The sequence below is a fragment of the Dipodascopsis tothii genome (assembly GCF_038497935.1).
Source record: "Dipodascopsis tothii strain CBS 759.85 unplaced genomic scaffold V1510scaffold_15, whole genome shotgun sequence".
NCBI lineage: Eukaryota > Fungi > Ascomycota > Lipomycetes > Lipomycetales > Lipomycetaceae > Neoaidaea > Neoaidaea tothii.
In genome coordinates, this window is record NW_027117999.1 from 293944 (window position 1) to 318271 (window position 24328).

The 24328-nt window shown below is 68.4% G+C and overlaps 11 protein-coding genes across 11 annotated transcripts; 6 read left to right on the forward strand and 5 right to left on the reverse strand.

The window, feature by feature from the left end:
- The first annotated feature begins 157 nt into the window (after positions 1-157).
- On the forward strand, positions 158-2935 carry V1510DRAFT_394683 (uncharacterized protein). The gene is made up of 3 exons (XM_066931850.1): positions 158-1244; positions 1671-1716; positions 1769-2935. The coding sequence occupies exons 1-3, from the start codon at positions 190-192 to the stop codon at positions 2912-2914; spliced, it is 2247 nt and encodes a 748-aa protein (XP_066788954.1). The 5' UTR covers positions 158-189; the 3' UTR covers positions 2915-2935.
- Positions 2936-3115: 180 nt separating this feature from the next.
- Positions 3116-5221, forward strand: V1510DRAFT_378518 (ATP synthase E chain-domain-containing protein). The gene is made up of 2 exons (XM_066931604.1): positions 3116-3993; positions 4930-5221. Exons 1-2 carry the CDS (start codon positions 3208-3210, stop codon positions 5188-5190), a joined length of 1047 nt encoding a protein of 348 aa, XP_066788955.1. The 5' UTR covers positions 3116-3207; the 3' UTR covers positions 5191-5221.
- Positions 5188-7139, reverse strand: V1510DRAFT_417213 (WD40-repeat-containing domain protein). Its single transcript, XM_066933909.1, has 2 exons — positions 7080-7139; positions 5188-6969 (listed from the first exon to the last, which is right to left on the reverse strand). Exon 2 carries the CDS (start codon positions 6742-6744, stop codon positions 5224-5226), a length of 1521 nt encoding a protein of 506 aa, XP_066788956.1. The 5' UTR covers positions 6745-6969; positions 7080-7139; the 3' UTR covers positions 5188-5223.
- Positions 7140-7253: 114 nt separating this feature from the next.
- V1510DRAFT_365504 (Dolichyl-phosphate-mannose-protein mannosyltransferase-domain-containing protein) lies at positions 7254-9699 on the forward strand (the record flags this gene model as incomplete). Its single annotated transcript, XM_066931226.1, has 4 exons — positions 7254-7549; positions 7581-7617; positions 7649-7916; positions 7946-9699. The coding sequence occupies 4 exons, from the start codon at positions 7254-7256 to the stop codon at positions 9697-9699; spliced, it is 2355 nt and encodes a 784-aa protein (XP_066788957.1).
- Positions 9700-10055: 356 nt separating this feature from the next.
- V1510DRAFT_417217 (uncharacterized protein) lies at positions 10056-12221 on the forward strand. The gene is made up of 2 exons (XM_066933910.1): positions 10056-10340; positions 10372-12221. Exons 1-2 carry the CDS (start codon positions 10209-10211, stop codon positions 11884-11886), a joined length of 1647 nt encoding a protein of 548 aa, XP_066788958.1. The 5' UTR covers positions 10056-10208; the 3' UTR covers positions 11887-12221.
- Positions 12222-12465: 244 nt separating this feature from the next.
- V1510DRAFT_417220 (transcriptional regulator of RNA polII, SAGA, subunit-domain-containing protein) lies at positions 12466-14078 on the forward strand. Its single transcript, XM_066933911.1, has 2 exons — positions 12466-12953; positions 12985-14078. Exons 1-2 carry the CDS (start codon positions 12677-12679, stop codon positions 13875-13877), a joined length of 1170 nt encoding a protein of 389 aa, XP_066788959.1. The 5' UTR covers positions 12466-12676; the 3' UTR covers positions 13878-14078.
- A 14-nt stretch (positions 14079-14092) lies between these two features.
- Positions 14093-15042, reverse strand: V1510DRAFT_365477 (uncharacterized protein; the record flags this gene model as incomplete). The annotated part of the gene is made up of 3 exons (XM_066931224.1): positions 14093-14283; positions 14315-14744; positions 14776-15042. The coding sequence occupies 3 exons, from the start codon at positions 15040-15042 to the stop codon at positions 14093-14095; spliced, it is 888 nt and encodes a 295-aa protein (XP_066788960.1).
- A 451-nt stretch (positions 15043-15493) lies between these two features.
- V1510DRAFT_430342 (uncharacterized protein) lies at positions 15494-17535 on the forward strand (the record flags this gene model as incomplete). The annotated part of the gene is made up of 2 exons (XM_066935367.1): positions 15494-15733; positions 15765-17535. The coding sequence occupies 2 exons, from the start codon at positions 15494-15496 to the stop codon at positions 17445-17447; spliced, it is 1923 nt and encodes a 640-aa protein (XP_066788961.1). The 3' UTR covers positions 17448-17535.
- On the reverse strand, positions 17533-18981 carry V1510DRAFT_365519 (major facilitator superfamily domain-containing protein; the record flags this gene model as incomplete). Its single annotated transcript, XM_066931229.1, has 1 exon — positions 17533-18981. One exon carries the CDS (start codon positions 18979-18981, stop codon positions 17533-17535), a length of 1449 nt encoding a protein of 482 aa, XP_066788962.1.
- Positions 18982-19567: 586 nt separating this feature from the next.
- On the reverse strand, positions 19568-21339 carry V1510DRAFT_128890 (pyridoxal phosphate-dependent transferase). The gene has a single exon (XM_066930302.1). It carries the CDS (start codon positions 21108-21110, stop codon positions 19806-19808), a length of 1305 nt encoding a protein of 434 aa, XP_066788963.1. The 5' UTR covers positions 21111-21339; the 3' UTR covers positions 19568-19805.
- Positions 21340-21402: 63 nt separating this feature from the next.
- Positions 21403-24133, reverse strand: V1510DRAFT_394708 (DNA repair protein RAD16). The gene is made up of 4 exons (XM_066931851.1): positions 23888-24133; positions 23523-23857; positions 21560-23491; positions 21403-21528 (listed from the first exon to the last, which is right to left on the reverse strand). Exons 1-4 carry the CDS (start codon positions 24054-24056, stop codon positions 21523-21525), a joined length of 2442 nt encoding a protein of 813 aa, XP_066788964.1. The 5' UTR covers positions 24057-24133; the 3' UTR covers positions 21403-21522.
- Positions 24134-24328: the final 195 nt, after the last annotated feature.

Genomic DNA, 24328 nt, shown 5'->3' on the forward strand with positions numbered 1-24328 from the left:
GCGGCGCGCGTCGTGCGGCTCTGCGGCTCGCGTCGTGCGGCTCGTGCGGCTCACAGGCTGTGCGGCTCGTGCGGCTCGCCCGCGCCTCTGCGCCGCATGCACCCGCGGCTGCACGAACTCCCAACCCCGCTCACGTGCCGGTGATCGGCCGAGGTATAAACTCGTGCCCAGTCCCGGTTCCCTCCCCTAATGTCTCTCTTCGAGCCCATCCAGGTCGGCAAGGTCACGGCGAGCACGCGGATCGTGCTCGCACCGCTCACGCGGTTCCGCAGCTCGGACGACCACGTCCCGCTGTCCGAGCTCGCCGCCACATACTACGCCCAGCGCGCCGGCTACCCCGGTACGCTGCTGATCGCCGAGGCCACCGACGTCTCGCCGTTCTCCGGCGGATACAAGAACGTGCCGGGCATCTATTCGGACGCACAGGTCGAGGGCTGGCGCCGGGTGGCCGACGCCGTCCACGCCAAGGGCTCGTTCCTGTTCGTCCAGCTGTGGGCGCTCGGCCGCGTCAATCCCGGCATCCTGCCCGGCCGCAAGCGCATCGTCTCGGCCAGCGACGTGCCCGTCAAGGACCGGCCGACACCCGAGCCCCTGTCCCAGGCAGACATCAAGGCGTACGTGCACGCGTTTGCCACGGCTGCCCGCAATGCCGTCGCTGCCGGCGCCGACGGCATCGAGATCCACAGCGCGCACGGCTACCTGGTCGATCAATTCCTGCAGGACGTGACCAACAAGCGCACAGACATGTACGGCGGCTCGATCGAGAACCGGGCGCGGTTTCTGCTCGAGATTGTCGCGGCTTGCGCGGCCTACATCGGCGCCGAACGCGTGGCCGTGCGTCTGTCGCCGTTTGCGTTCACGCAGGGCATGAAAATGGCCGACCCGATGCCCCAGTTTGTGTACGTGGCGCAGCAGCTGCAGACGCGGTTCCCGAAGCTGGCGTACCTGCATCTGGTCGAGCCGCGCGTGTCCGGCCTGGACGACGTGGTGCCCGTGCCGGGCGAGTCGCACGACCCGATTCGCGCCGTCTGGCATGGCGTGATCATCATCGCCGGTGGGTTCACTCCCGAGACGGCCGCGGCGCACGCCAAGGCGTATCCGAAGGAGCTGGTGGCCTTTGGCCGCTACTTTACGTCCAACCCGGACCTGGTCGCACGCATCAAAGAGGGCATCCCGCTTGAGCCGTACGACCGATCGAAGTTCTACCTGCGCAAGAGTCCGGACGGCTACGTCACGTACGGGCCGTCGCCGCGGCTGCGCGGCCGCTACTCGTATTTGTGAGAATACACTGCTGAGAGAAATAAGCCGCACGCTGTGCGGCTGTAGAAATGAGCCGCACAATGTGCGGCTCACTCGAGCTCCGCCGCGGCCCCTGGATTGGCTTCGCACGTAGGCGCCGCCGCGCTGCCAGCCGGCGGCGCTTGGCGGCCGGCTGGCGTCAGCCGCACGTCGTGCGGCGCACTGCGCCTCACTGCGCCTCACTGCGTCTCAACGCCGCTGCACCGCCGCGCGCCCGCCGCGCCGCACGTCTCAGGGGTCGCCGGGGACTCCCAGCCACCGGCCTTTGTTCGGCAGGCAGAGCGGCCAGCTGCAAGGTACGGTTGACGCCGGCTGGCAGGCTGCGCGCACCGCCACCTGCTCAGTCAGCAGTATTAATCAGATGCGCTAAGTCTGGCAGCCCATTATAGGCGCAAAGTGGATCCAGTGTCCCAAACGGTGTTGCGCCATACCGAACCGGCAACGGCCACGGCCCTCTCAGAGCGACTAGGTCGGCGACTATATAGTCCGAAACGCCCCCGGCAGCAGCCTATCGCACACAATGGCTTCCCAACTGTTCACTCCGCTCAAGGTCGGCGACTTTGAGGTCAGCAACCGCATCGTCATGGCGCCGCTCACGCGGTTCCGCAACTCCGAGGACAATGTCCCCCAGGAGGACCTGGCGGTGCCGCACTACGCGCAGCGCGCCGGCTACCCCGGCACGCTCATCATCGCCGAGGCCACCGACGTCTCGTCGTTCTCGGGCGGCTTCCCGTTCGTGCCCGGCGTGCACACGGACGCGCAGATTGAGGGCTGGAAGAAGGTCACGGACGCCATCCACGCCAAGGGCTCGTTCGCTTTCCTCCAGCTGTGGGCCATCGGCCGCAGCAACCCCGGCGTCCGCCCCGGCTACGAGACTGTGGTGTCGGCCAGCACCAAGCCCATGGAGGGCGGCAAGACGCCGCTGTCGCTGAGCGTCGAGGAGATCGCGTCGTACGTGGCTGCGTTCGCCGACGCGTCCAAGAAGGCCATCGCCGCCGGCTTCGACGGCATTGAGATCCACGCCGCCCACGGCTACCTGATCGACCAGTTCCTGCAGGACGTGTCGAACGAGCGCACCGACTCGTACGGTGGCTCGATCGAGAACCGCGCGCGGTTCGCGCTCGAGATCGTCGAGGCCTGCACGGCCGCCATCGGCGCCAGCAAGGTCGCCATCCGTCTCTCGCCGTTCTCGGCCTACCAGAGCATGAAGATGGACGACCCGATGCCGACGTTCACCTACGTCGTCGAGCAGCTGCAGGCCAAGTTCCCCGGCCTGGCCTACCTGCACATGGTCGAGCCGCGTGTGTCTGGCTCGGACGACCGTGAGCCCGAGGACCAGGAGAGCAACGACCTTATTCGCGCCATCTGGAAGGGCCCCTACATGGCTGCGGGCGGCTTCACGCCCGAGTCGGCCGCCGCCCACATCGAGAAGTACCCGAACGAGCTGATCGCGTTCGGCCGGCTGTTCATCCCCAACCCGGACCTGGTGGCCCGCATCAAGGAGAACATCCCGCTCGAGCCCTACGACCGCTCGAACTTCTACACTCCCCAGACTGCCGACGGCTACCTGACGTACACGGTCTCGGACAAGCTGACCGGCACGTACGCTTACTAGATAGTAATGATGTTATGAAGCAACGCTATGCGCCGCACGGCGTGCGGCTCGTAGCCGCCCCGGCCGCACTGTCGAGCCCGCCCGCCGCCAGGCCCGCGCCCGCCGCCAGCGGCCTCCAGGGCCGCTGCCCGGACACCGTCAGAGGCTCGTTCGTACCGGCCGGCACGGTAAAGCCGGCGGCCTGGTCCGCCCAGCCACTGCCGCGCCACGCGCACCGCCGCGTGACGGCCCGAACACGCCGCCGGATTTAAGCGTGGCCTGTCAGCGTCCAGCAAATCTCGCTTACCATCACCATGACCTCGCGGCAACTCCAGAAGGCCGGTCTGCCGCCGGTGTCGGAGCTCACCGAGATTGCGCCTGCGCCCGTGCGCACCGAGAGCGCGACCAGCGGCGCGGGGACCGACGAGCCGCCGGACCCGTGGGCGCGCCGCCGGGACGCGATCCGGCTGGCGCTGATCCGCACGCACAAATACTCGTCCTACGTGTTCTCGGCGTTTCTGTCGCTGCACGCGGTCAACGTGGTCGTGCTGCCGGCGGTGACGGGCTCGACGACCGCGGCCGACGACGCGCTCGTCCTGACCCGCGTGTTCTACCAGGCGACGGCAGTCGAGCCGGTGGCCGTGTTTGGCGCCCTGGCCGCGCACGCCGCAGCCGGCGCGCTGCTGCGGGCGCTCAAGGTCCGCCGCGACCGCCGCTGGTACGCGCAGCGGCAGAAAATGACCCGGGTCGCGTTCGCGGGGTACCTGCTGGTACCCGTGACCGTCGCACACGTTGCGCTGGCCCGGGTCGTACCGGCCCGCCTGTTTGGCGACAGCTCCATCGTCTCGCTGCGCCTGGTGTCCCACGGCTTTGCACGCCACCGGCTGCTGTCGTGGACCGTCTACACAGCCCTGGTCGGCCTGACCGCGTTCCACGTCATCGGTGGCTGGGCGCGCTGGCTGCGTCTGACCCGCCGCAAGACGCTGCAGGCCCTGACGTGGTCGTCGGCCGCGGTCGGCATGCTTGCGCTGCGCGTGGTCTCGCGCCAGGGCGCCGCCGCGCCGTGGCTTGCCCGCCGCTACGACGACATCTACCGGACCGTGCTGGCGCCGCTGCGCGCGCTGGGCGACGCGCTCGCATAGACATGGACAATGCATCTCTCCTGCCCGATCGGGCTGTTTGTTACGCCGTACGCGCGCCTGGCGCCCGGCCCGCCGATTGGCCCTGCCGGCGCGTGTTTGTGTAACCTCGGCGATAGCGAAAGGCCGACCGGTCTGCGCCGCACGGTGTGCGGCGGGCTCGCGACGTGGCCGGGCAGCACGCAATTGCCCTGCCGGAACGGCGCCCTCGCGGACCAGTGCTCGCCCGGCGGCCGCAGACATGGCGCCGCTGTGTGCACCGTGGCGGCCGCCGGCGGGTCGGGGTGGCCGCCGTGCGCGCAGAGCTGCGCCCGGCGGGCACGTGAGCCGCAGGGCGTGCGGCTCACGACCGGCGCGGCACCGGCCCGCTGCGCCGCCGCTGCACAGCGCCAGCGCAGCCGCGGGGTAGAGTTTACTCGTCAGGAACGGCGTGCGCCGCGCGCGGCCGGCAGCTCGTCCGCCGTCGTCGCGCGCGGGCCGGCCGGCGTCCGCCGCGCCGCCGCCCCAGGCCGCACGCGACCGGCCGCAGCCGGAAGCGCGGTTGGCGGCGTGGCCGCACAGGAACGGGCCGGGGGAGCGTGTGGGCAAGCGGTTACGCGGGGTTGTGCCGCAGGCGGCTAAAGTTTGCGCGGTTGCGGCCGGAACGGGCAAACTCGCGTGCATGGGCGCCCTGGCAACTGACCTCTCACGTCGTTCCTGTAAAATTTCTGCTTGGTCGAAAAAACTTCCTCCGGTCTACCGAGTCGAACGAATACCACACCACCACGATGTCTTCTGTCTTCAATGTGAGTACGCGGACCGCGGGCCAGACCACCGCGCCGGGCCACCGCGAATTGGGCCGGTGATGGCGGCGCGCCCGGAACCGCAGCGCACGCGGCCACGCGCAGGGCTGACGAGCAGGTTGTCCGATGGGGAGCGTTCGCGTCCGGCATCGTCTACGGCGCGTACCACAGCTTCTCGCTGAGCTCGGCGGCCAAGGCGCACCACGCCGCGGCCGAGTACGCGCACCAGGAGGCGCTGATCAAGCAGGCCAAGGAGGAGTACGCCAAGCTGCACCCGAAGCCGGTGGTCGCGGTGTCGTCGGCAGCGGTCGAGACGGACATCTCGAGCCCGAACTTTGACCTGGAGAAGTTCCTTGACTACGCGCTCAAGGAGTAGTGTATCGCATAATAGATTGAGTGCCTATGTACATCACAGCCCGTAGAGCTCCGAGCCCCAGAGCTTGACGGTGCGGTCCCAGCCGGAGCTGACGAGGAACTGGCTGTCGGGCGAGATGTCGACCGACATGGCCTTCTCGGCGTGGCCCTTGAGCGACTTGAGCAGGACCCACGAGCCGGTCTTCCAGACGTTGACCGTGCCGTCGTACGAGCTCGAGGCGAGGTACGTGCCGTGCGCGGGCACCGCGGGCGCGTCGTCGTCGCCGGGAACGGGCGCGGCGCGGTCGGCGGCGTTGAAGAAGCGCAGGTCCGAGACCAGGGACTGGTGCGCGGGCACGGACGCCACGGCGCGCACCTTGCGCACGTCCCAGATCTTGATGCTGGCGTCGCCGCTGCCGGTCGCGACCTGGTAGCCGTTGGGCGCGAACGCGACGCCGTAGATCTCGCGCACGTGCCCGTCGAGCATCATGATGGTGCGCCCGGTGCGCAGGTCCCACACGCGGCCGACGCCGTCCAGGCCGGCCGACGCGGCGAGCGCGCCGTCGTCCTGGAAGGCCACGCTGTAGACCTCGCGCGCGTGCCCCTCCTGCATCAGCAGCTCGCGCGTGGTCTCGACGTCCCACAGCCGCCACGTGTAGTCGAACGAGGCCGAGCCCAGCAGCCGGCCGCCGGGGTGGAACTCGACCCGGCACACGCGGTTGGTGTGGCCGGCCAGCGTCGCCACCGGCGTGTCCTGCTCGAGGTTCCAGAGGTGCACGGCCGCGTCGCCGCCGCCCGTGGCCAGCGCCACCGCCGCCGCCGGCGCGCGCACGGTCGCGTCGGGGTGCCAGCCGATGCCGCCGACGCGGTCCGTGTGCCCGCGCAGCACCCGCGTCTCCTCGAGCCCGGGCACCGACACCAGCTTGAGCGTGCCCGTCCACGACCCGGCCGCGATCGTGCCCGAGTCCGGCGAGAACCGGGCGATGGACGTGGCGCGCTCGCCGATCAGCTGCGACCCCAGCAGCGCGTAGCCCTTGAACTTCTCGGCCAGCGCCTTGCTCTGCCGCGTCAGCCGCGTCAGCGGGATCTCGGCCTCGGCCTTCTGCGCGGCCGTGCGCGCCCGCGCCCGCGCCAGCGAGTACCGCGCCAGCTCCTGCCGGACCGCCAGCAGCTCGCTGTCGCCGGGCGTGTAGAACTCCTCGTCCGCGTCGGCCTCCTCGGCCGTGCCGGTCTCGACCAGCACGTGCCCGGCCTCGGCCAGCGCGCTGAGCACTGCCCGGAGCCGGTCGCGCCGGTCGACCTTTTCTTCGCCAAAGTACGTGACCGGCTCGCGCAGCTCGCGCAGCCGCGCCCGCACCTTGGCGTCGTCCGTCGGCACCGCGATCTGCCGGGCCCGCCGCTTGCGCTCGACCTCGTCCAGGTACGACTGCACCCGGACGCCCGACACGCCGGGGCCGGCCAGATCGTAGTCGTTGTCGTTCTGGAGGTCCTCGAGCGCGATCCCCGCCTCGGCCTCGGCCATCTCTGTGTCCTCGGCGGCGGCCACGAGGCCCTGCCGCGACGGATGGACCGACATGGGCGTGGTGGGGCCGTGGGCGTGGTCGCTTTGGTTGCTGCCGTGCGGCGCGCTGTTTGGTAGACTTGGCTGCTGCCGCTGCGCTCTCTGCGCGCTCTGCTGCGCCTGCCTCGCTCTCTCGGCTCTCGCCTGCTGCCGGCCGCTCGCCTGCTGCCCTGCCGCTGGCTCTGCCGTCTGCTGGTCGCTCAACGCTGTCGCGCTCAGCTGTAGCCGCCTGTCGCCGATCTGCCATCAGCCATCCGTCGCCAGCGCATCCGGCACGCGGCCGGCCGGCCGCCAGGACGCTCCATCCGCCCGCCCCAGCCCGCCGCCGCCGCCGCCGCCTGCCCGCTTACCTCTCGGCCAAAGTGCGCGTCCTGTAGCGCTGCGGTGACTCGGTCAATTTTTTTCTCGTTCCCAACTTGCCAGATCACGCCAACCATCCATCCCCCCAGGCATCCAGACCGGCGACCAGACGGCCGCTGACGGACCAATTCATCGGCAAAACCCCGGAAATCCAGGCATCCACAATGGCCGGTGCTGCGGGAGGCAGCAAGGCGGCCGGCGCGGCCAAGGCCGCGACCGGCACGCGCAAATCCGCGCGTCAGGCCAGCTCAGCACCTACAGCCGACGCGGCTGCGACGGAGCCCGCGGCCAAGGCCGCCAAGGGCGCCGACACGGCCGCGGCCGCGGCCGCGGTCGAGGTCGCCGAGGCGTCGGCCGAGTCGCGGCGAAGCGCCAAGCGGTACCGGGCGTTCTTTGCGCTGACGGCGGTGCTTGCGTTCTACACGCGGTTCTACAAGCTCAATCACCCCGACCAGGTCGTGTAAGTACGCGGCCGGGCGCGCTGACGGCAGGTTCGACGAGGTGCACTTTGGCAAGTTCGCCAGCTACGTAAGTGGGCGCGCGGACGCGCTGACGCCAGTACCTGCAGCGGACGTACTTCTTCGACGTGCACCCGCCGTTCGGCAAGCTGCTGTACGCGTTCGTGGGCTGGGCGGTCGGCTACGACGGCTCGTTCCTGTTTGAGAACATCGGGGACGGGTACAGCCAGAACCACGTGCCGTACGTGGCGTACCGGTCGCTGCCGGCGCTCTTCGGCGCGCTCACGGTGCCGCTCGTGTTTCTGATCATGAAGGAGTCGGGCTACAGCCTGCCGGCGTGCATCGTCTCGACGGCGCTGGTGCTGTTTGGTAAGTGGGCCGGCGGCGGCGCTGACCAGACAACGGCCACATCACCCAGACCCGGCTGATTCTGCTGGACTCGACGCTGATCCTGTGGATGGTGTGCGCGCTGTACGCGTACGTGCGGTTCTCGAAGCTGCGCAACCAGCCGTACACGTACGGCTGGTGGAAGTGGCTGATGCTGACGGGGCTGTCGCTGTCGTGCACGATCTCGACCAAGTACGTGGGCGTGTTCACGTTCCTGACCGTCGGCATCGCGGTCGCGGTCGACCTGTGGGACCTGCTGGACGTGTCGGCGCACCGGCTGACGCTGGCCGAGTTCGCGAAGCACTTCTGCGCGCGCGCGTTCGCGCTCATCGTGGTGCCGTTCCTGTGCTACCTGTTCTGGTTCGCGGTGCACTTTGCCATCCTCAACAAGTCCGGCCCCGGCGACGACTTCATGTCGCCCGAGTTCCAGGAGACGCTCGGCGACAACGCGCTCACGCTCGAGTCGTACGCGGTCAACTACTACGACGTCGTCACGTTCCAGCACAAGGACACCAAGACGTACCTGCACTCGCACCCGGACCGGTACCCGCTGCGGTACGAGGACGGCCGGATCTCGTCCCAGGGCCAGCAGGTCACGGGCTACCCGTACCGCGACGCCAACAACGAGTGGGAGATCCTGCCGGCGGTCGCGTTCGGCGAGGACGACCGGCTCGGCCACGCCGTCCACGGCGGCGACCTCGTCCAGCTGCGCCACGTGCGCACCAACACGATCCTGCTCTCGCACGACGTGGCCTCGCCGTACTACCCGACCAACCAGGAGTTCACCACCGTCAGCGTCGAGGACGCCGCCGGGCCGCGCCACAACGACACGCTCTTCGAGATCCGGCTCAACAACGGCAAGACCGAGCCGTTCCGGACCAAGGCCGGCCTGTTCAAGCTCATCCACAACCCGAGCAAGGTCGCCATGTGGACGCACGACCGCCCGCTGCCGGACTGGGCCTTCAAGCAGCAGGAGATCAACGGCAACAAGAACTCGGCCCAGGCGTCCAACACGTGGTACGCGGACGAGATCGTCGGCCTCACGGACGAGACCCGGCTGTCCAAGGAGGAGAAGCAGATCAAGAAGCTGCCGTTCCTGAAGAAGTACGCCGAGCTGCAGCTGGCCATGTTCCGCCACAACAACGCGCTGACCGCGTCCCACCCCTACGCGTCCTTCCCGCCCGAATGGCCGTTCATTCTCCGCGGCGTCTCGTTCTGGACCAACAACGAGAACCGCGCGCAGATCTACCTGATCGGCAACCCCTTCGGCTGGTGGTTTGCGACCTGCATGCTCGCCGTCCTGGCCGGCATCATGGTCTCGGACCAGCTGACCCGCCGCCGCAAGGTCTACATCCTGCCGGAGAACGTCCGCAGCCGGCTCTACAAGTCCGCCGGCTTCTTCCTCGTGGCCTGGGCCGCCCACTACTTCCCGTTCTACGTGATGGGCCGCCAGCTGTTCCTGCACCACTACCTGCCGGCGCACCTGATCTCGTCGCTCTGCGCCGGCGCCGTCCTCGACTTTTTCTTCACGTCTCCGGGCGTGTACCAGGTCGTCAAGGCGCCGCCCGTGAAGAGCGAGCACCCCGACGTGACCGTGTACCCGCAGACGTCGCTGTCGAGCGCGGCCGTGGCCGGCCTCGTCGTTGGCCTGACCGTGGGGATCTTCCTGTTCTTCACGCCGTTCACGTACGGCGACACGGGCCTCGACGTCGACCAGGTTCTGCGCCGCAAGTGGCTGAACTTTGACCTACACTTTGCCAAGTAGGAATAAAAATGTGCGCCGATGGACGGAGGGCGCGGCCTGCGTAGGACATCCAGGGGCCGCGAGCCGCACAATGTGCGGCTCACCGCTTGCCCACGTAAGCCGCACGCTGTGCGGCGCGTTTGGCCTGTGCGACCGCGTAGCGGTGGGTTGCGGCTACGTGCCGCACACCGTGCGGCGCGCTTGGCCTGTGCGACCACGTAGCGGTGGCCTGCGGCTACGTGCCGCACACCGTGCGGCGCGCTTGGCCTGTGCGACCACGTAGCAGTGGCCTGCGGCTACATGCCGCACACCGTGCGGCGCGCTTGTATGCGCGTTACTCATCCGCTGGGACGAAAATTTTGACAAGAGTCATAAATTTTTCGCTCAACCTCTGACACCACACGACTTAAAGCACGGTTCTCGGCCGGCTCGGGTGCGACAGCAGATCGTACTAGGACTCTGGAACACAGAGCTATCGCAGGATTGTGACACAGGCGCGCGACCACCGCACCAGGCCAATTGAACACACAATGAGCGGCCGAGTGGTGCACGTCCTCGACCTAGAGAGCGGCAACCTGCGCTCGCTGTCGAACGCGGTGCAGCGGCTCGGGTACGAGGTCAAGTGGGTGCGCGAGCCCGCGGACGGTCTGGAGACGGCAGAGGTAGGTGGGCGGCCGGCGGCGCTGACGGCAGATCGTGATTTTCCCCGGCGTCGGTAACTTTGGCCACGTCCTGGGCGCGCTCAAGAAGCGCGGGTTCGTGGAGCCGCTCAAGGCGTACATCGCGTCCGGGCGGCCGCTGATGGGCATCTGCGTGGGCATGCAGGCGCTCTTCGAGGGCTCGGTCGAGAGCCCGGACGCAGAGGGACTGGGGCTGATTGCGGACAAGCTGGCCAAGTTCGACGACACCACCAAGTCGGTGCCGCACATCGGATGGAACTCGGCGGCCGTGGCGTCGCAGGGCAGTATCTACGACCTGCGGCCCAACAGCAAGTACTACTACGTGCACTCGTTCGCGGCGCGGCCGGCGGTCGCGATCGCGCAGGGCTGGACCGTGGCCACCGGGTCGTACGGCGGCGAGGAGTTTGTCGGCGCGCTGTACAAGGACAACGTCTTTGCCACGCAGTTCCACCCCGAGAAGAGCGGCGTGGCCGGCCTGCGGGTGATCCGGGCGTTCCTCGAGCAGCGGCGGACGCCGTCGCCCGAGTCGCTCGAGCCGCTGGCGCCGGCGTCGGTCGGGCTCACCCGGCGGGTGATTGCGTGCCTGGACGTGCGCGCGAACGACGACGGCGACCTGGTCGTGACCAAGGGCGACCAGTACGACGTGCGCGAGAAGGACGCGTCGGCAGGCAACCGCGTGCGCAACCTGGGCAAGCCGGTCGAGATGGCCCGCAAGTACTACCTCGAGGGCGCGGACGAGGTCACGTTTCTGAACATCACGTCGTTCCGCAACTGCCCGCTGGCGGACCTGCCCATGCTCGAGATCCTGCGCCGGGCGTCCGAGTGCGTGTTTGTGCCGCTGACGGTTGGCGGCGGCATCCGCGACACGGTCGACCCCGACGGCACCGTCATCCCGGCGCTCGACGTCGCGTCGCAGTACTTCCTGTCGGGCGCCGACAAGGTCTCGATCGGGTCCGACGCTGTGACGGCCGCCGAGGAGTTCTACGCGCGCGGCGGCGTGCTCGCCGGCACGACGCCCATGGAGACCATCTCGCGCGCCTACGGCGCCCAGGCCGTCGTCATCTCGGTCGACCCCAAGCGCGTCTACGTGGCGTCGCCGGCCGACACGCCCCACCACACGATCGAGACCGCCACGCCGGGCCCGAACGGCGAGCGGTACGCGTGGTACCAGTGCACGATCAAGGGCGGTCGCGAGGCCCGCGACCTGGACGTGCGCCAGCTCGTCACGGCCGTCGAGAAGATGGGCGCGGGCGAGATCCTGCTCAACTGCATCGACAAGGACGGCTCCAACTCGGGCTTTGACCTCGAGCTGATCCGCGACGTCAAGGCGGCCGTGCGCATTCCGGTCATTGCGTCGTCGGGCGCGGGGCGGCCGGCGCACTTCTTGGAGGTCTTTGAGCAGACGCCGACGGACGCGGCGCTCGGCGCGGGGATGTTCCACCGCGGCGAGTACACCGTGACGGACGTGAAGACGTACCTGAGCGAGAACGGGCTGCTGGTGCGGACGGACGCCGAGAACGCTGTCTAGAGTCGCGGCTATATGTTACCGGCGGCTGCATGTTACCGGCGGCTGCATGTTACCGGCGGCTACATGTTACCCGCGGCTACATGTTACCCGCGGCTGCATGTTACCCGAGGCTGCACGGTCTCTGCCGCAGCACTGCTGCGACGAAGCGCCGCCGGAGACCGCGGCCGGCGGCTCCAGCGCGGCCGACTGCTCCGCAGCAGCGGCTGTAGGGGCCACAAGCCCGGCCGTGCGGCTAAATGTAATTGCCGACGCTCGACCAGCTACATGTAATTAGAATCGAAAGCTACAACAGTGCGCGCAACGGCGCCAGCGTCGCCGGCCATTGCCGACTCGCAGGCGTGCGCGGCTTGCCCGCCGGCCCCCAGCGGCCCCGGGCGGCCGGCTGGCGTCCGCCAGCGTCTTTGGCGCGCGTTTTGCCGCCGTGCGCCGCGGCCAGGCCCGCCGACCGTCGTCGGGTCCGCCGCCGGATTTCCAAACGCCGGGTGACGCGCCACATTTGCAGCCACAAACGTCGCATATTTGCACACATGCGCCCCAAGCGCGCCTCTCCTTCCGCACCTCTGCCTCTTCGCTTTCTGTCGACCGCACTCCGCAAAGTTGACGACTTTGGAAACGAGCAGGCTTCTGTCGGCCATCGAATCCATCGGATTATCCAGTCGGCAGCGCAGCACAGCCGTCGGCGCACATCGCAGGCGCTAATCAGGCCCGGCTAGTCAGGACCGGCTGTTGTCGGCGCGCGCGAGGCGCGCATCCAGGATCCAGCGGCGGTGGACCAAACATTCAGGCATCAATGGTAGTGTCGACTCCGACAGCGTCGACGTCATCCGGCGCAGGCAACGGCATGCTCTCGTCGCAGTCGTCGCCGCAGGGCGGCAGCAAGGACGGCGGGGCCAACGGGTACGGCGCGGGCGGGTTCGCAAACGGAATTGGCGGCGGCAGCACGACGCCGTCCAAGCCGCAGCGGCCGGCGCGGCGGATCGAGATCGAGCCGATCATCAGCGACTTCCGCAAGATGCTGGGCGACCGGTGGCCGCGGTACCGGGACGTGATCACGGGGTTCCTGACAGGTGGGTGGCGGCGCGGGCAGGCTGACGCCAGGGCGGCTCACGCGCAAGGAGATCGAGGCCGAGCTGGGCGAGCTGCTGGACAAGTCGATGGTGCGCACGCACAACCAGTTCCTGCTGGCGTCGCTGGCGAACGCGTTCCGCGACTCGCCGGCGTCGACGTCCGGGCTGCTGGCGTGGAACAAGCGGTCGAAGGACGCGCCCAGCAAGGCGCGGTTTGCGGGCGACCCGGTGCTCGCGCGGCTCAAGTCGGAGATCATGGGGTTCACGCCGCGGGAGCGGCGGCGGCTCAAGGCCATCACGCGCGACGCGGGCAAGAAGGGCGCGGTGCCGTCGACCATCGTGCTGACGCGGCAGGCCAAGGTGCCGCGGCTGCCGACGCTCAAGGAGAAGGAGAAGCAGAAGACCAACATCAGCCAGGACATCTTGCAGAGCTACCAGGCGCCGCTGGCGGCCGAGTCGTTCGAGCTGCCGGACGCGGACACGCTGAGCACGCGCATCCTGGGCATCGCGTACGAGCACGGCCTCGTCGACGGCATCGCCAAGGACGTGCCGGACGCGGTCCTGGCCGGGCTCGAGTACCATCTGCGCGACTTCCTCCAGCAGATCTTCGACCGCGTGCGGCCGTCCAAGCGCACCAAGTTCTTCACGAACCGCGACGCGCTCGTGTCGTACCACACCCTGGCCGAGCCCGACCCGGACGCGGCCGCCGCCGCGGGCTCCGCCGCCGGCGTCATCGGCGCCGCGCTGCCCAAGCCCAAGCCCGCCCGCCGCCGGCTCGTCGACGACGACAACATCGTCACGGCCGAGGACATGGCGCTCGCGCTCGAGCTCGCGCCCCACAGCATCGTCGAGCCGGGCGGGCCGTTCCTGCGCCTCTACGACGTCATGCTCCAGGACGAGATGGACGACCTGCCGCCGCCGTGATGCAGGCATCGCGCCGGCCCCCGCATCTACCCGCACTACGTTCGATTTGTATATATTCTATGTCATCGTTCGGCCTGTATTTTATAAATGACATGTGAATCCTGCCGCTATTTTTCGAGTATACTGTAATTTTTGGATGTTCGGCTCCTTGGTTTGGTCACTTTGTATTTATCTATTTATTTTTGAGATGTCACGGAGGAATAGACATTTTGGTGCTAGACCTTGGAGAACGGCGGCAGCGAGAAGGGGTAGCCGCCGTTCTTCATGCGGAACACGAAGAGCAGCAGGCTGAAGGCGACGAAGAGCAGCACGGTCCAGACCGTGACCGCGGTGGTCTGCTTGGTCTTGCTCTTGGTGCGCGGGACCTTGGTGGCCAGGGAGATCGTGCCGAAGGCCAGGATGGCGTCTGCGGTCAGCCCGCCCGCCGGCGTACTTACAGATGATGGCCACGAGCTGCGTCTCGAACCCGTACTGCATCTGGAACGTGCGCGCGATGTACTGCACCTGGCCCGAGCGGTCGCCGGACACGTACGGCGTGTGCCGGATGTTGTTGAACATGTGGCCGGAGATGAACAGCAGGATGGCGACCATGGCCAGGCCCATCCAGATCACCTTGGACTGCACCACGTTGCGGATGACCGGCAGGAAGATCTTGACGCCGACGGCGAGCGCGAACACCGTGGACGCGACCGAGAAGATCTTGGAGTAGTCGCGCGGCTGGCGCAGCACGACCTGGCGCCCGGTGGTGTCGGCAATGAACTTGATTGTGGCCTGCGTGAGGTCCGCGGTCGGCGCGAAGTCGTACTTGACCGGCTCGTCCTTGCCGGCGCGGTACACCCACAGGTTCGGCACGCTGTTGAGCCCGAGCTGCCGTCAGCGCGCGCACACAGATACGTACCCGCTGGAAGACGTTCTGGCCGTCCTTGAAGTCGAGCTGGGCGAAGAAGAGGCCGTCACCGCCGGCGTGGTCGCCCGCCCACGACGCCGCGAGCAGGTCGTACGACGGCTGGAACTGCTTGCACAGCTGGCAGTTCATCTCGGGGCCGGCGGCGGTCAGCAGCACCATCACGTCGTAGTCGCGCGGCGCGTCCACGACGGGGTCGAACGTCTTGCCGGTCAATTGGATGATGCCGCCGTGGCCCTTGCTCTTGAGGAGACGCTGCATGGCGGCGCCATCGTACGTCTTTTTGTCTGCCTTGGCGGCCGCGCCGAGCCCGGCGAGCAGGGCGAGGCACAATGCCAGCTGAATCACGACCGATCTGAGGGTAGCCGAGCGCATGGTTGGGGGACGGTGAGAGCGAGCCGCGCGGAAGTACACGTAGCTGCATGGCGCCCACGTGACGTCACGTGCTGCGTTGCCCTGGCAACTGCGCGTCGCCGGCGCGGCTGGCTGACGGCGTGAGCCGCATGGCGTGCGGCTCACCGCCCACTCCGCGAGCCGCACGGCGCGCGGCTCATAGCCGCCCGGGCCTCTGCGGCTGTATGCGGGTGCGCGCGAGCGCGTTGCCGGGGCAACCGCCGGCGATCGCGTCCGTTGCCAGGGCAACCGCCAGCGATCGCGTCCGTTGCCCCGGCAACCGCCGCGTCAAAACACCCGCGCCGCGCCCCTCCGCGTCATGGCGCCCACAGACACCCAGCCTGCGCAGACCGCGTCCCTGTCGGAGCTGCTGGCGGCACGATACCAGAACGCCGTCTCGGAGATCGACCGGCTCGAGCTCGAGGACCTCGTGCGGCAGATCAAGATCCGGCTGCTGACGGCGGAGCACGAGCGTGATTCGAGCGCCGCCGCCGCCGCCGATGCCGCCGCCGCAACCGCCGCCGCGGTAGGCGACGCCGCCGCCGCGCGTGCCGAGGGCGTAAGTGCCGCCGCGGACGCGCTGACCCCAGGACGCCGTCGCCAGTCGGCTGCGCGCCGACCTGGCCGAGCTCCAGGCCAAGCTCGTGCAGACGGAAGAAACGGCCGAGGCCAAGGGCCGGCTGGCCGCGTCGCTCGAAAGCGAGGTTGCTGCGCTGCGCCAGAGCGAGACCACCACCAAAGCGCTGCTGGAGGAGAAGTTCGCGCTGACCGCGCGGCTGTCGGAGACAGCGATCGAGCTCGGTGCTCTCAAGGGCTCCGAGGACGCGCGCCTCAAGCTGCTCCTAGACAAGTCGTCGCTCGAGCAACGGCTGGCTGAGACCTCCGCGCGGCTGGCCCACCAGGAGGCCACGGTCAAGGACCTGACCGCGCGGCTGGCGGACGAGGAGTCGCGGTCGGCGGGCGCGTCCGCGGCCGCGCTCGCCGACGTCCGCAAAAAGGTCGCCACGCTGCAGGGCCAGCTCGATCGCGCGCTCGCCGACAAAGACGCGGCCGACGCGGCGGCCGCGGCTCTGCGGGTCGAGATCCGCGACGCGCGCGCGTCGCTGGCCCGCGCCGAAAAGGCCACGGACGCCCGGCGCAGCTCGGCCGACCGCACCAAAGAGCTCGAGTCCAAACTGGAGGCGCTCGAGGCGACCGTGGTCGATCTCGAGGCCACGCTCAAGCGCGAGCGGCTTGAGCGCGACCGCGCGGCCAAGACAGATGGCCGCGAGGCCGACAAAAAGCTCCGCGACGAGCTCGCCCAGCTCCGCGTCCGACTCGACCAGCAGACCGCCGCCACCGACAAGGCCACCAAGGAGCTGGCGCGCGCGCGCGACCAGTTCCGCATCAAGCAGGACGCGCTCGAGTCGCGGCTCGAGGCCGCCAAGGCCAAGCTCAAGCTGTCCAAAGAGAGCGCGGCCAGCCTGACGCGCAAGGCGCGGTCCGAGCTGCCAGAGTCCTTTGCCGACGCCGACCGCCCCAAGCGCGCGCGCAAGACAAACATCCTGGACGAGTCTACGTTCTCGACGACGCCGTTTCTGAACCGCCAGAGCGAGACGTCGATCCAGATCGAGTCGCCGTCGATCCACCTGAGCGAGCGGCTGCGGCCGGACGAGCGCAAGGAGAACGCGCCGGGGCTGGAGAAGGCCGCGTCCACCAAGACGTCGGTGCTGACCGAGGCTGCGGCGAACGCGCTGGGGGGGCGGCCAGCCAAGGCCAAGCCGGCCCGGGCGGCCGAGCCCGAGCCGAAGCCGGCCGAGGAGCCCGTACCCGGCCCTGCGCTCGAGCCCGCACCCGGCCCTGCGCCCGAGCCCGCACCCGCATCTGTGCCCGGACCCGCGCCCGCATCTGCGCCCGGACCCGCGCCCGCGCCCGAACCCGAGCTCGAGCCCAAACCCCGGGGTCGCCCCAAGGCCGCCAAGGCCGCCAAGGCCCCTGCCAAGCCGCGCGGCCGCGTCGCCGCCATGAAGCCTGCCGACAAGGCCGAGTCCAAGCCAAAGGGCCGTCTCGCGCGTCTCCTCGACGACGACGACGTCCAGCCCGTCGTCCTCGACGTCTCCACGGACTCGGCCGACGAGCCCAAGGAGAAAAAGAAGCGGCGCAAGCTGGGCGGCCGGCCCACGCTCTTCGACGACGAGCCTGGCAAGCTTGCCGCGCCGTCCAACCTGCTCGGCAAAGCCATCAGCCCGCTTAAAAAGCGCAACGAAGGCCTGCGCAACATCTTCAGAATCTAAAAAAGGAGAATTAAATCAAATTTCAATTATGTACACAGTGCTCTTCCACGAACTACTCATGCCAAACAATGCAGAAGCAAAATGCTCACAGCTTCGGGGGAAATGCGACACGGAGCCTCTGTCCGTAGATGTTAAATGCCAGGGCCATGGAGCCGCAGCAGCCAAAGGCCAGAAAGCCGAGCAGACTGCAGCCCCATCCAAAGCCCAGGCTGGCATACAGCTTGGTGCCGCAAAGCGGGAAAAACGCGCCAGCAGTCATGCGGAGGCAGTTGCCGGCAGCGGTCGCCGACGGCGCAAAGCCGTACGGCGCAAAGACCTCGATCAGGTACGTCTGGATCGGCAGCATCGACGAGACCATGCCGATGCCCATCGGGATCATCGACAGGATCACGGCGATCCAATGGCGGTGCTGCTCGATCGCCCAGCCGTACCAGAACATGGACGCCGGGATGCACAGGCAAGAGAGGTAGAGCGGCCGCAGCCGGAACTCGGGCTGGCGCACGCCGTTGTTTTTCTTGGTCAGGTACGCCACGAGCTTGTCGCTGGTGGCGCCGACGGAGCTGACGCCGATCATGAGGCCGGTGCCGAGACCGAGGTAGGCCAGGCCGGTGAGGCCGGTGCTGAAGCCGTAGTAGTCGCGGAAGACGTAGGTGATGGTCGTCACGAACATGTAGAGGTACGCGAACGCGAACCCCATGTAGACGGCCGCAAAGGTCACGATCGGGTTCGTGAACAGCAGGCGCAGCGGGCGCGAGAAGCACTGCCACCAGATGACGGCGGGACGGAGGTCGCGGCCCTTGTCGATGTGCGAGATCAGGTCGGACCGGTTGTGCTCCTTGCGCAGGCGGCGGGCCTTGACGCGCAGAATCGCCGGCGCCGACGTCTCCTCGACCAGGACGAAGAAGAGGACGGTCATGATCATGCCCAGGATGAGCAGGATCCGGAACGTCCAGCGCCAGCCGATAGTCTCGGCGATGAAGCCGCCAGCCACCGGGCCCACGACAGGGCCCATGAGCGGGCCGAGCGCGAAGATCGATGCGGCACGGCCCATCTGCTGCGGCTTGAACATGTCGCCGATGACGCCGCCGCCGACGACCATGGCCGCGCAGCCCAGGAAGCCGCCCAGGAACCGGCACGCCATGAACGTGGCCGTGTTGTGCGCCTCGGAACAGCCGATGTTGAACAGCGCAAACACCAGGTTGGACACGCAGATCACGTACTTGCGGCCAAAGAGCTCGCTCATGGGCGCGTGGCACAGCAGCGGGCCCCAGCCGAAGCCCAGGACGAAAATCGAGATCATGAACGTTTCAACGGTCGCGTTCGTCTGGTGAAACTCGAGGATGACGTACTCGACGCCCGGCGCGAACAGCGTCGACGCCAACGGCAGCATGAAGCACGACACCGCCACGAGGCCCATCGTACGCCACTTCTTCGCGCTCGACCAGTTCTTGGGGTTGGCCGGGTCTTCCGGGCTGTCCCACCCGATGAGGCCCTTCTCCCAGTCGGTCACGACGTTGAAGTCGACTTTCTTCATTCCACCGGGGCCGCCGGGGCCGCCGGGGCCGCCGGGGCCGCCCGGCGCGCCGCCGGGCGCGCCGCCCATCGCCTTCTCGGCCTCCGCAGGCTTCTCGGCCTCCTTCTCGTCTGTCGTGCTCAGGTCCGACGACGACAGCTTGTCCGCCGGCAGGCCGAGCTCGGGCTCGGCCACAGCCGCGGCCGCAGGGACCGCGTCCGTCCGCCGCGCGGTACGCTCGCTCGCCAGCGAGTCCGCATCGCTGCCCGCGCTGCGGTCTGCCGTGTAGAACGAGTCCGCAGACGTGTACTCGGATCTGCCCGTGTCGGTCGCGTAGCCGGTGCCGTCAGTGCTGTGCCGTTCGGCCATCTGTGGTCAGATCGATGCGTGTGTGCACTCACCTCGAATGTCTCTGCCGCCGATTGTGGGTCGCGTCCGCTTATATAGAACCTGGCTTGCGGCGCATTTAAGTCCGCCACGGAGCTTTGAAGGGCCGACAAAGTAAGTTTGTTCAGTATTAAGCACCATTTTGGGCAGACAATAGGTGCCGTTAGTCCTCATTGGGACATCTCGGCACCAGCGTGCCGGGGCTAGTAACTCCGACCGTACAAAAGTGTCGCGCCTAGCAACCCTGAGTGCCTGTGTAGGCCTGTCTACGACTAGGGAGCGGCGGCACTAGCCGTACATGGGCTAGTGCACGCAGCGGACGCGTCCAGCGGGGTGCCAAGAGTAGGTAAGCATCGGCGAAGCCGTCACTGTGACTCTGGTGCTATCTCCGGGACCAAGCGCGGACGCGTTCGTCACGTGGTGTTATCGCCGGCACGATCAGATAAGCTGCTTTATTACTAGTGCGCCCGCGGCGCCGTCGGCAGCTCGGCCACGGCCGCCTTGATGATGGCCACGGCCTCGACCAGCTGGTCGTCCGTAATCACGAGCGGCGGGCTCAGCCGGATAATGTTGTCGTGCGTCGGCTTGGTCAGCAGGCCGTGCTGCTTGAACAGCACGCACAGGTCCCAGGCCGTGCGGCCGTTGGTCTTGGACTGGTCGATCACGATCGCGTTGAGCAGGCCCTTGCCGCGCACGTCCGAGATGACGTCGCCCTTGAGCTCGGCCAGCAGCCGGCGCAGGGTCTGGCCGCGGGCCTCGGCGCGGGCGACCAGGTCCTCGTCGCGGACCACGTCGAGCGCGGCGATCGACGCGGCGCACCCGAGCGGGTTGCCGCCGAAGGTCGAGCCGTGCGTGCCCGGCTCGATGCAGAGCATGACGTCCTTGGACGCGAGCACGGCCGAGACGGGGTAGACGCCGCCGGCGAGGGCCTTGCCGAGCAGGACGACGTCGGGCTTGATGCCGGCGTGGTCGACGCAGAGCATGCGGCCGGTGCGCGCGATGCCGGTCTGGATCTCGTCCGCGATCAGCAGCACGTTGTGCTTCTTGCAGAGCGCGGCGACGCGCGGCAGGTAGTCGTCGTCCGGGACGACGACGCCGGCCTCGCCCTGGATGGGCTCGACGATGAACGCGGCGACGCGGTCGCCGACGGCGTCGAGCGCGGCCTCGACGTCCGGCACGCTGTTGTACTCGATCACGCGGTTCGTGCCCGGCACGACCGGGCCGATGTTGGCGAGATACGGCCCGTAGCCCGTGCGCGACTCGGGGTCGGTCGACATCGAGATCACGCCGAGGGTGCGGCCGTGGAAGTTGCCGGCCGCCGAGAGGATGAGCGCCTCGCCGTCGGCGATGCCCTTCTTCTGGTACCCCCACTTGCGGGCGAGCTTGAGGGCGGTCTCGACGGCCTCGGCGCCGGTGTTCATGGGCAGCACCATGTCGTAGCCAAAGTACTCGGTGACGTACTTGGCGTAGCGCGGGAACACGTCGTTGTAGAACGCGCGGCTGGTCAGCGTGACCTTCTGCGCCTGCTCGACGAGCGCGCCGACGATCTTCGGGTGGCAGTGGCCCTGGTTCACGGCCGAATAGGCCGACAGGAAGTCCAGGTACCTCTTGCCCTCGGGGTCCCAGACGTGCACCCCCTCGCCGCGCGAGATGACGACCGGCAGCGGGTGGTAGTTGTGCGCGCCGTAGGCGCTCTCGTAGTCGAGCGCGGTCGCGGTCGACAGCGGCTCCGGGGCTTTCTTTGTCGTCGTGGGCTGGGTCATCTGCGGTCAGCGCGGGCGGCCCGCGGCGTACCTTGGCGTGGGCGCGGAGCGTGGGGCGCGGGCTGGGCGGCGCGCTGGCTTTATAGATCTGGGCGCCGGGGTCTATCGGCTAGGCACGTTGGATCTGGCTAGGAGATCTACCGGAACGGGTGACTCAATGTGGCGCTGTGGCACAGTCCCGTGCGCGCATGGAAAGTGACTACCATTAAGACGCACGTCCCACGTGGCGCCGCACTGACGCAGGTGTGGCGGTGCGCGGCCGCCGCGGCGCCCGTCGGCGCCGCCGCGCGCCGCCGCGCTAGCGCACCAGCCACGCACTACTACCCGCACATGCATTGGCAGGCCACGAGCCGCCGCCACTCAGGGGCTAGGCGCATCGCGAGATTTACTAGCAAGCTACCGGCCCGCAGGCTCAGTTCTGCCGTCAGCGCCGCCGGCGCGCCACTCACCATAAACAGAAACTCGAGGTCGGCCGGCGTCAGCCGGTTCATGGCGCTGTCGTCCTGCTCGATCGTCGCCCGGATCATGTTGGCCTTCTTCTCCTGCAGCTCGATGATGCGGCTCTCGATCGAGTCCTCGATGATCAGCCGGGTGATGCGCACCGGCCGGTGCTGGCCGATGCGGTGCACGCGGTCGCCGGACTGCCACTCGACCGACGGGTTCCACCACGGGTCGAGCAGGAAGACCTGGGAGGCCTCGCACAGGTTGAGCGCCACGCCGCCGGCCTTGAGCGAGACCAGGAAGACCTCGACCGCGGGCGTCTCCATGAAGTGCTTGATCGAGTTGGCGCGCTGGGTCGGCGTCATGTTGCCCTGCAGCTTCACCGTCAGGAAGCCCGCGCGGCGCAGGCGCCACTCGACCAGGTCCAGCATGCTCGTGAACTGCGAGAACACGATCGACTTGGTCGTCGAGCGGTCGCTCCGCAGCTTGTACAGCTCCTCCATGAGCGCCTCGATCTTGGTCGAGCTCCGCCAGTGCGCCATGTCGATCCGGTTCACGATCGAGCCCTTCCGGACCAGGTCCTCGTCGACCTCGAGCGCCGGCGCCGTCAGGTCGATCACCAGCGCCACGTGGCACACCGGGCACTCCAGGCCCTGGATGTCGCCCATGTAGCCCTCGACAAACTCCTTGATGCACAGCCGGCAGAACACGTGGTGGCACTTGCTCTTGATGGCCTCCTGGGCCTCGTCGTCGCAGATCCGGCACACGAGCGTGTTGTCCATGCCCTCCATGTGCCGGCGCAGGACCAGGTCCGGGTGGTCCGCCATCTGCCGCATCCGCGTGATGAGCGTGAAGATGTTGGCGTAGTTGTTGAGCACCACGCCCGAGTTGACGTACGACGTGAACCGCCGCTTCGAGTCCGAGTAGATGCTCTTGTACAGGTCCTCCTCCTCCTCGTTGAAGCGGTCGCGGCGGACGTCGACGATCCGCGGCGGCAGCCCGAGGTCGTCCGCGCGCTCGAGCTTGGTCCGCCGCAGCAGGATGTGCTTCAGGATCGAGTGCAGCTTGAGCACGCCCGTCTGCCGGTCGCTCGGCGACTCGGCGTTCTGGATCGGCTTCAGCAGCTCCGTGTTGAACCAGTTGGCGTGCTGCATCGGCCGGTGGCCGCACTTGTCGCACGTGCGGTTGTCCGAGAACGCCCAGTCGAGCGACGAGCAGTCGCACTTCTTGCAGAAGTAGTTGCAGTACGGCGAGATCTGCAGGAACCGGATCAGCGAGTACAGCTCGCCGATGCGGTTCTGCAGCGGCGTGCCGGACAGGCACAGCCGCCGGTCCGTCTTGAGCGCGAACGCGGCCTTGGCCGTGTTGCTCTGCCGGTCCTTGATGTTGTGCGCCTCGTCCAGGATCACCCGGTGGAACTTGATCGCGTGCAGCGGGCTCTTGGCCTTGAGCACGCCCTGCGCGCGCCGGAACCCGGACTGCTGCTTGCGGAAGACCGACTCGAGCACGCTGTACGTGGTCAGGATCACGTCGAACTCCTTGAGCTTCTTGGGGTCCTCGACCCGGGTCGCGCCGTGGAAGATGGTCGTCGTGAGCTTGCCGCCGGTGTTGGAGTCGATCTCGCTGCGCCACTGCATCAGCGCGATCGTCGGCATCACCACCAGGTTGGGCTTGCCGCGCGGCTCCGAGAGCAGCAGCGCGATCGTCTGGATCGTCTTGCCCATGCCCATCTCGTCCGCGAGGATCCCGCCGTGGTACTCGGAGCTCTCCTGCTTGAGCAGCCAGTGCAGGCCCTCGCGCTGGAACGGCAGCAGCCGGACCGTGAGCTCGGGCGGCTGGTCCGCCACGCCCGTCATGATCCGCGGCCGGTTCTCGAGGTCCGTGAAGACGCTCTGCAGGTGCGGGTGGTGCTTGTAGAGCGCAGCCCGGGTCGAGCGGTTCTGGCGTCAGCAGCGTCGCGGACGCACTTACGTAGGCCAGCGAGCCGCGCGTGGGCCGGCCACCGGCCTCGCCGTCCTCGGCCTCGTCCTCGCCGCCGGACGCGTCCGAGCCGTCCTGGGGCGTGTACACGTCGTCCTCCTCGAGCGCGGCGGCGATCGCGAGCTGGTCCTCGAGCGAGACCTCGGGCTGCGGCGTGGCCGACGCCGACGTGTCTGCCGACGCGCGCGCGGCCCGCGCGCGGCCCCGGCCCCGGCCCCGGCCGCGCGCGCGGGCCGGCACGGCGACGACCATGCGCGTGGTCCGCCGCCGCTTGGGCGGCGCCAGGACGGCCTCTTCGTCCGAGTCGTTTGGAATGAATCCGCCGCCTGGATCAGCGCCGGCCGGCGACCGCGTACCTTCAAAGTCGGACTCGCTCGACACCTGCGTGTCGGCGCCGGTGAGCGCGCTGCCCCGGCTGGAGATCGGGCTGCTGCTGTCGCCGTCGCCGTCGCTGGCCTGTTCGGAGGCGGGCGTGATGTTGCCGGCCGAGATCCGACGGGACTTGCGCGTGCGCGGTTCGGCCATGGCTGGCAGTGGGTGGGCGGGCTGGCGCGAGTCGGGACTGGCCGTGGCGTGCGCAGGTCGTGCGTCGTTCGGCGATGTCGTCGAATCTGCGGTCGGTAAATTGGTTCTCGATGCGGCGTCACGTGAGCGCCGCGCGGACCCGCCGGAGCGAGTCCGGACCGCGGCGGACCTGCAGCTACCCGGCCGTCCGAAAGCGACGAGTTCACGTGACCCGGGTGTGCGGGCACGTGACGTGTCACGTGCGCTCCGATCCCGCCAATCCTCGAGTCCGG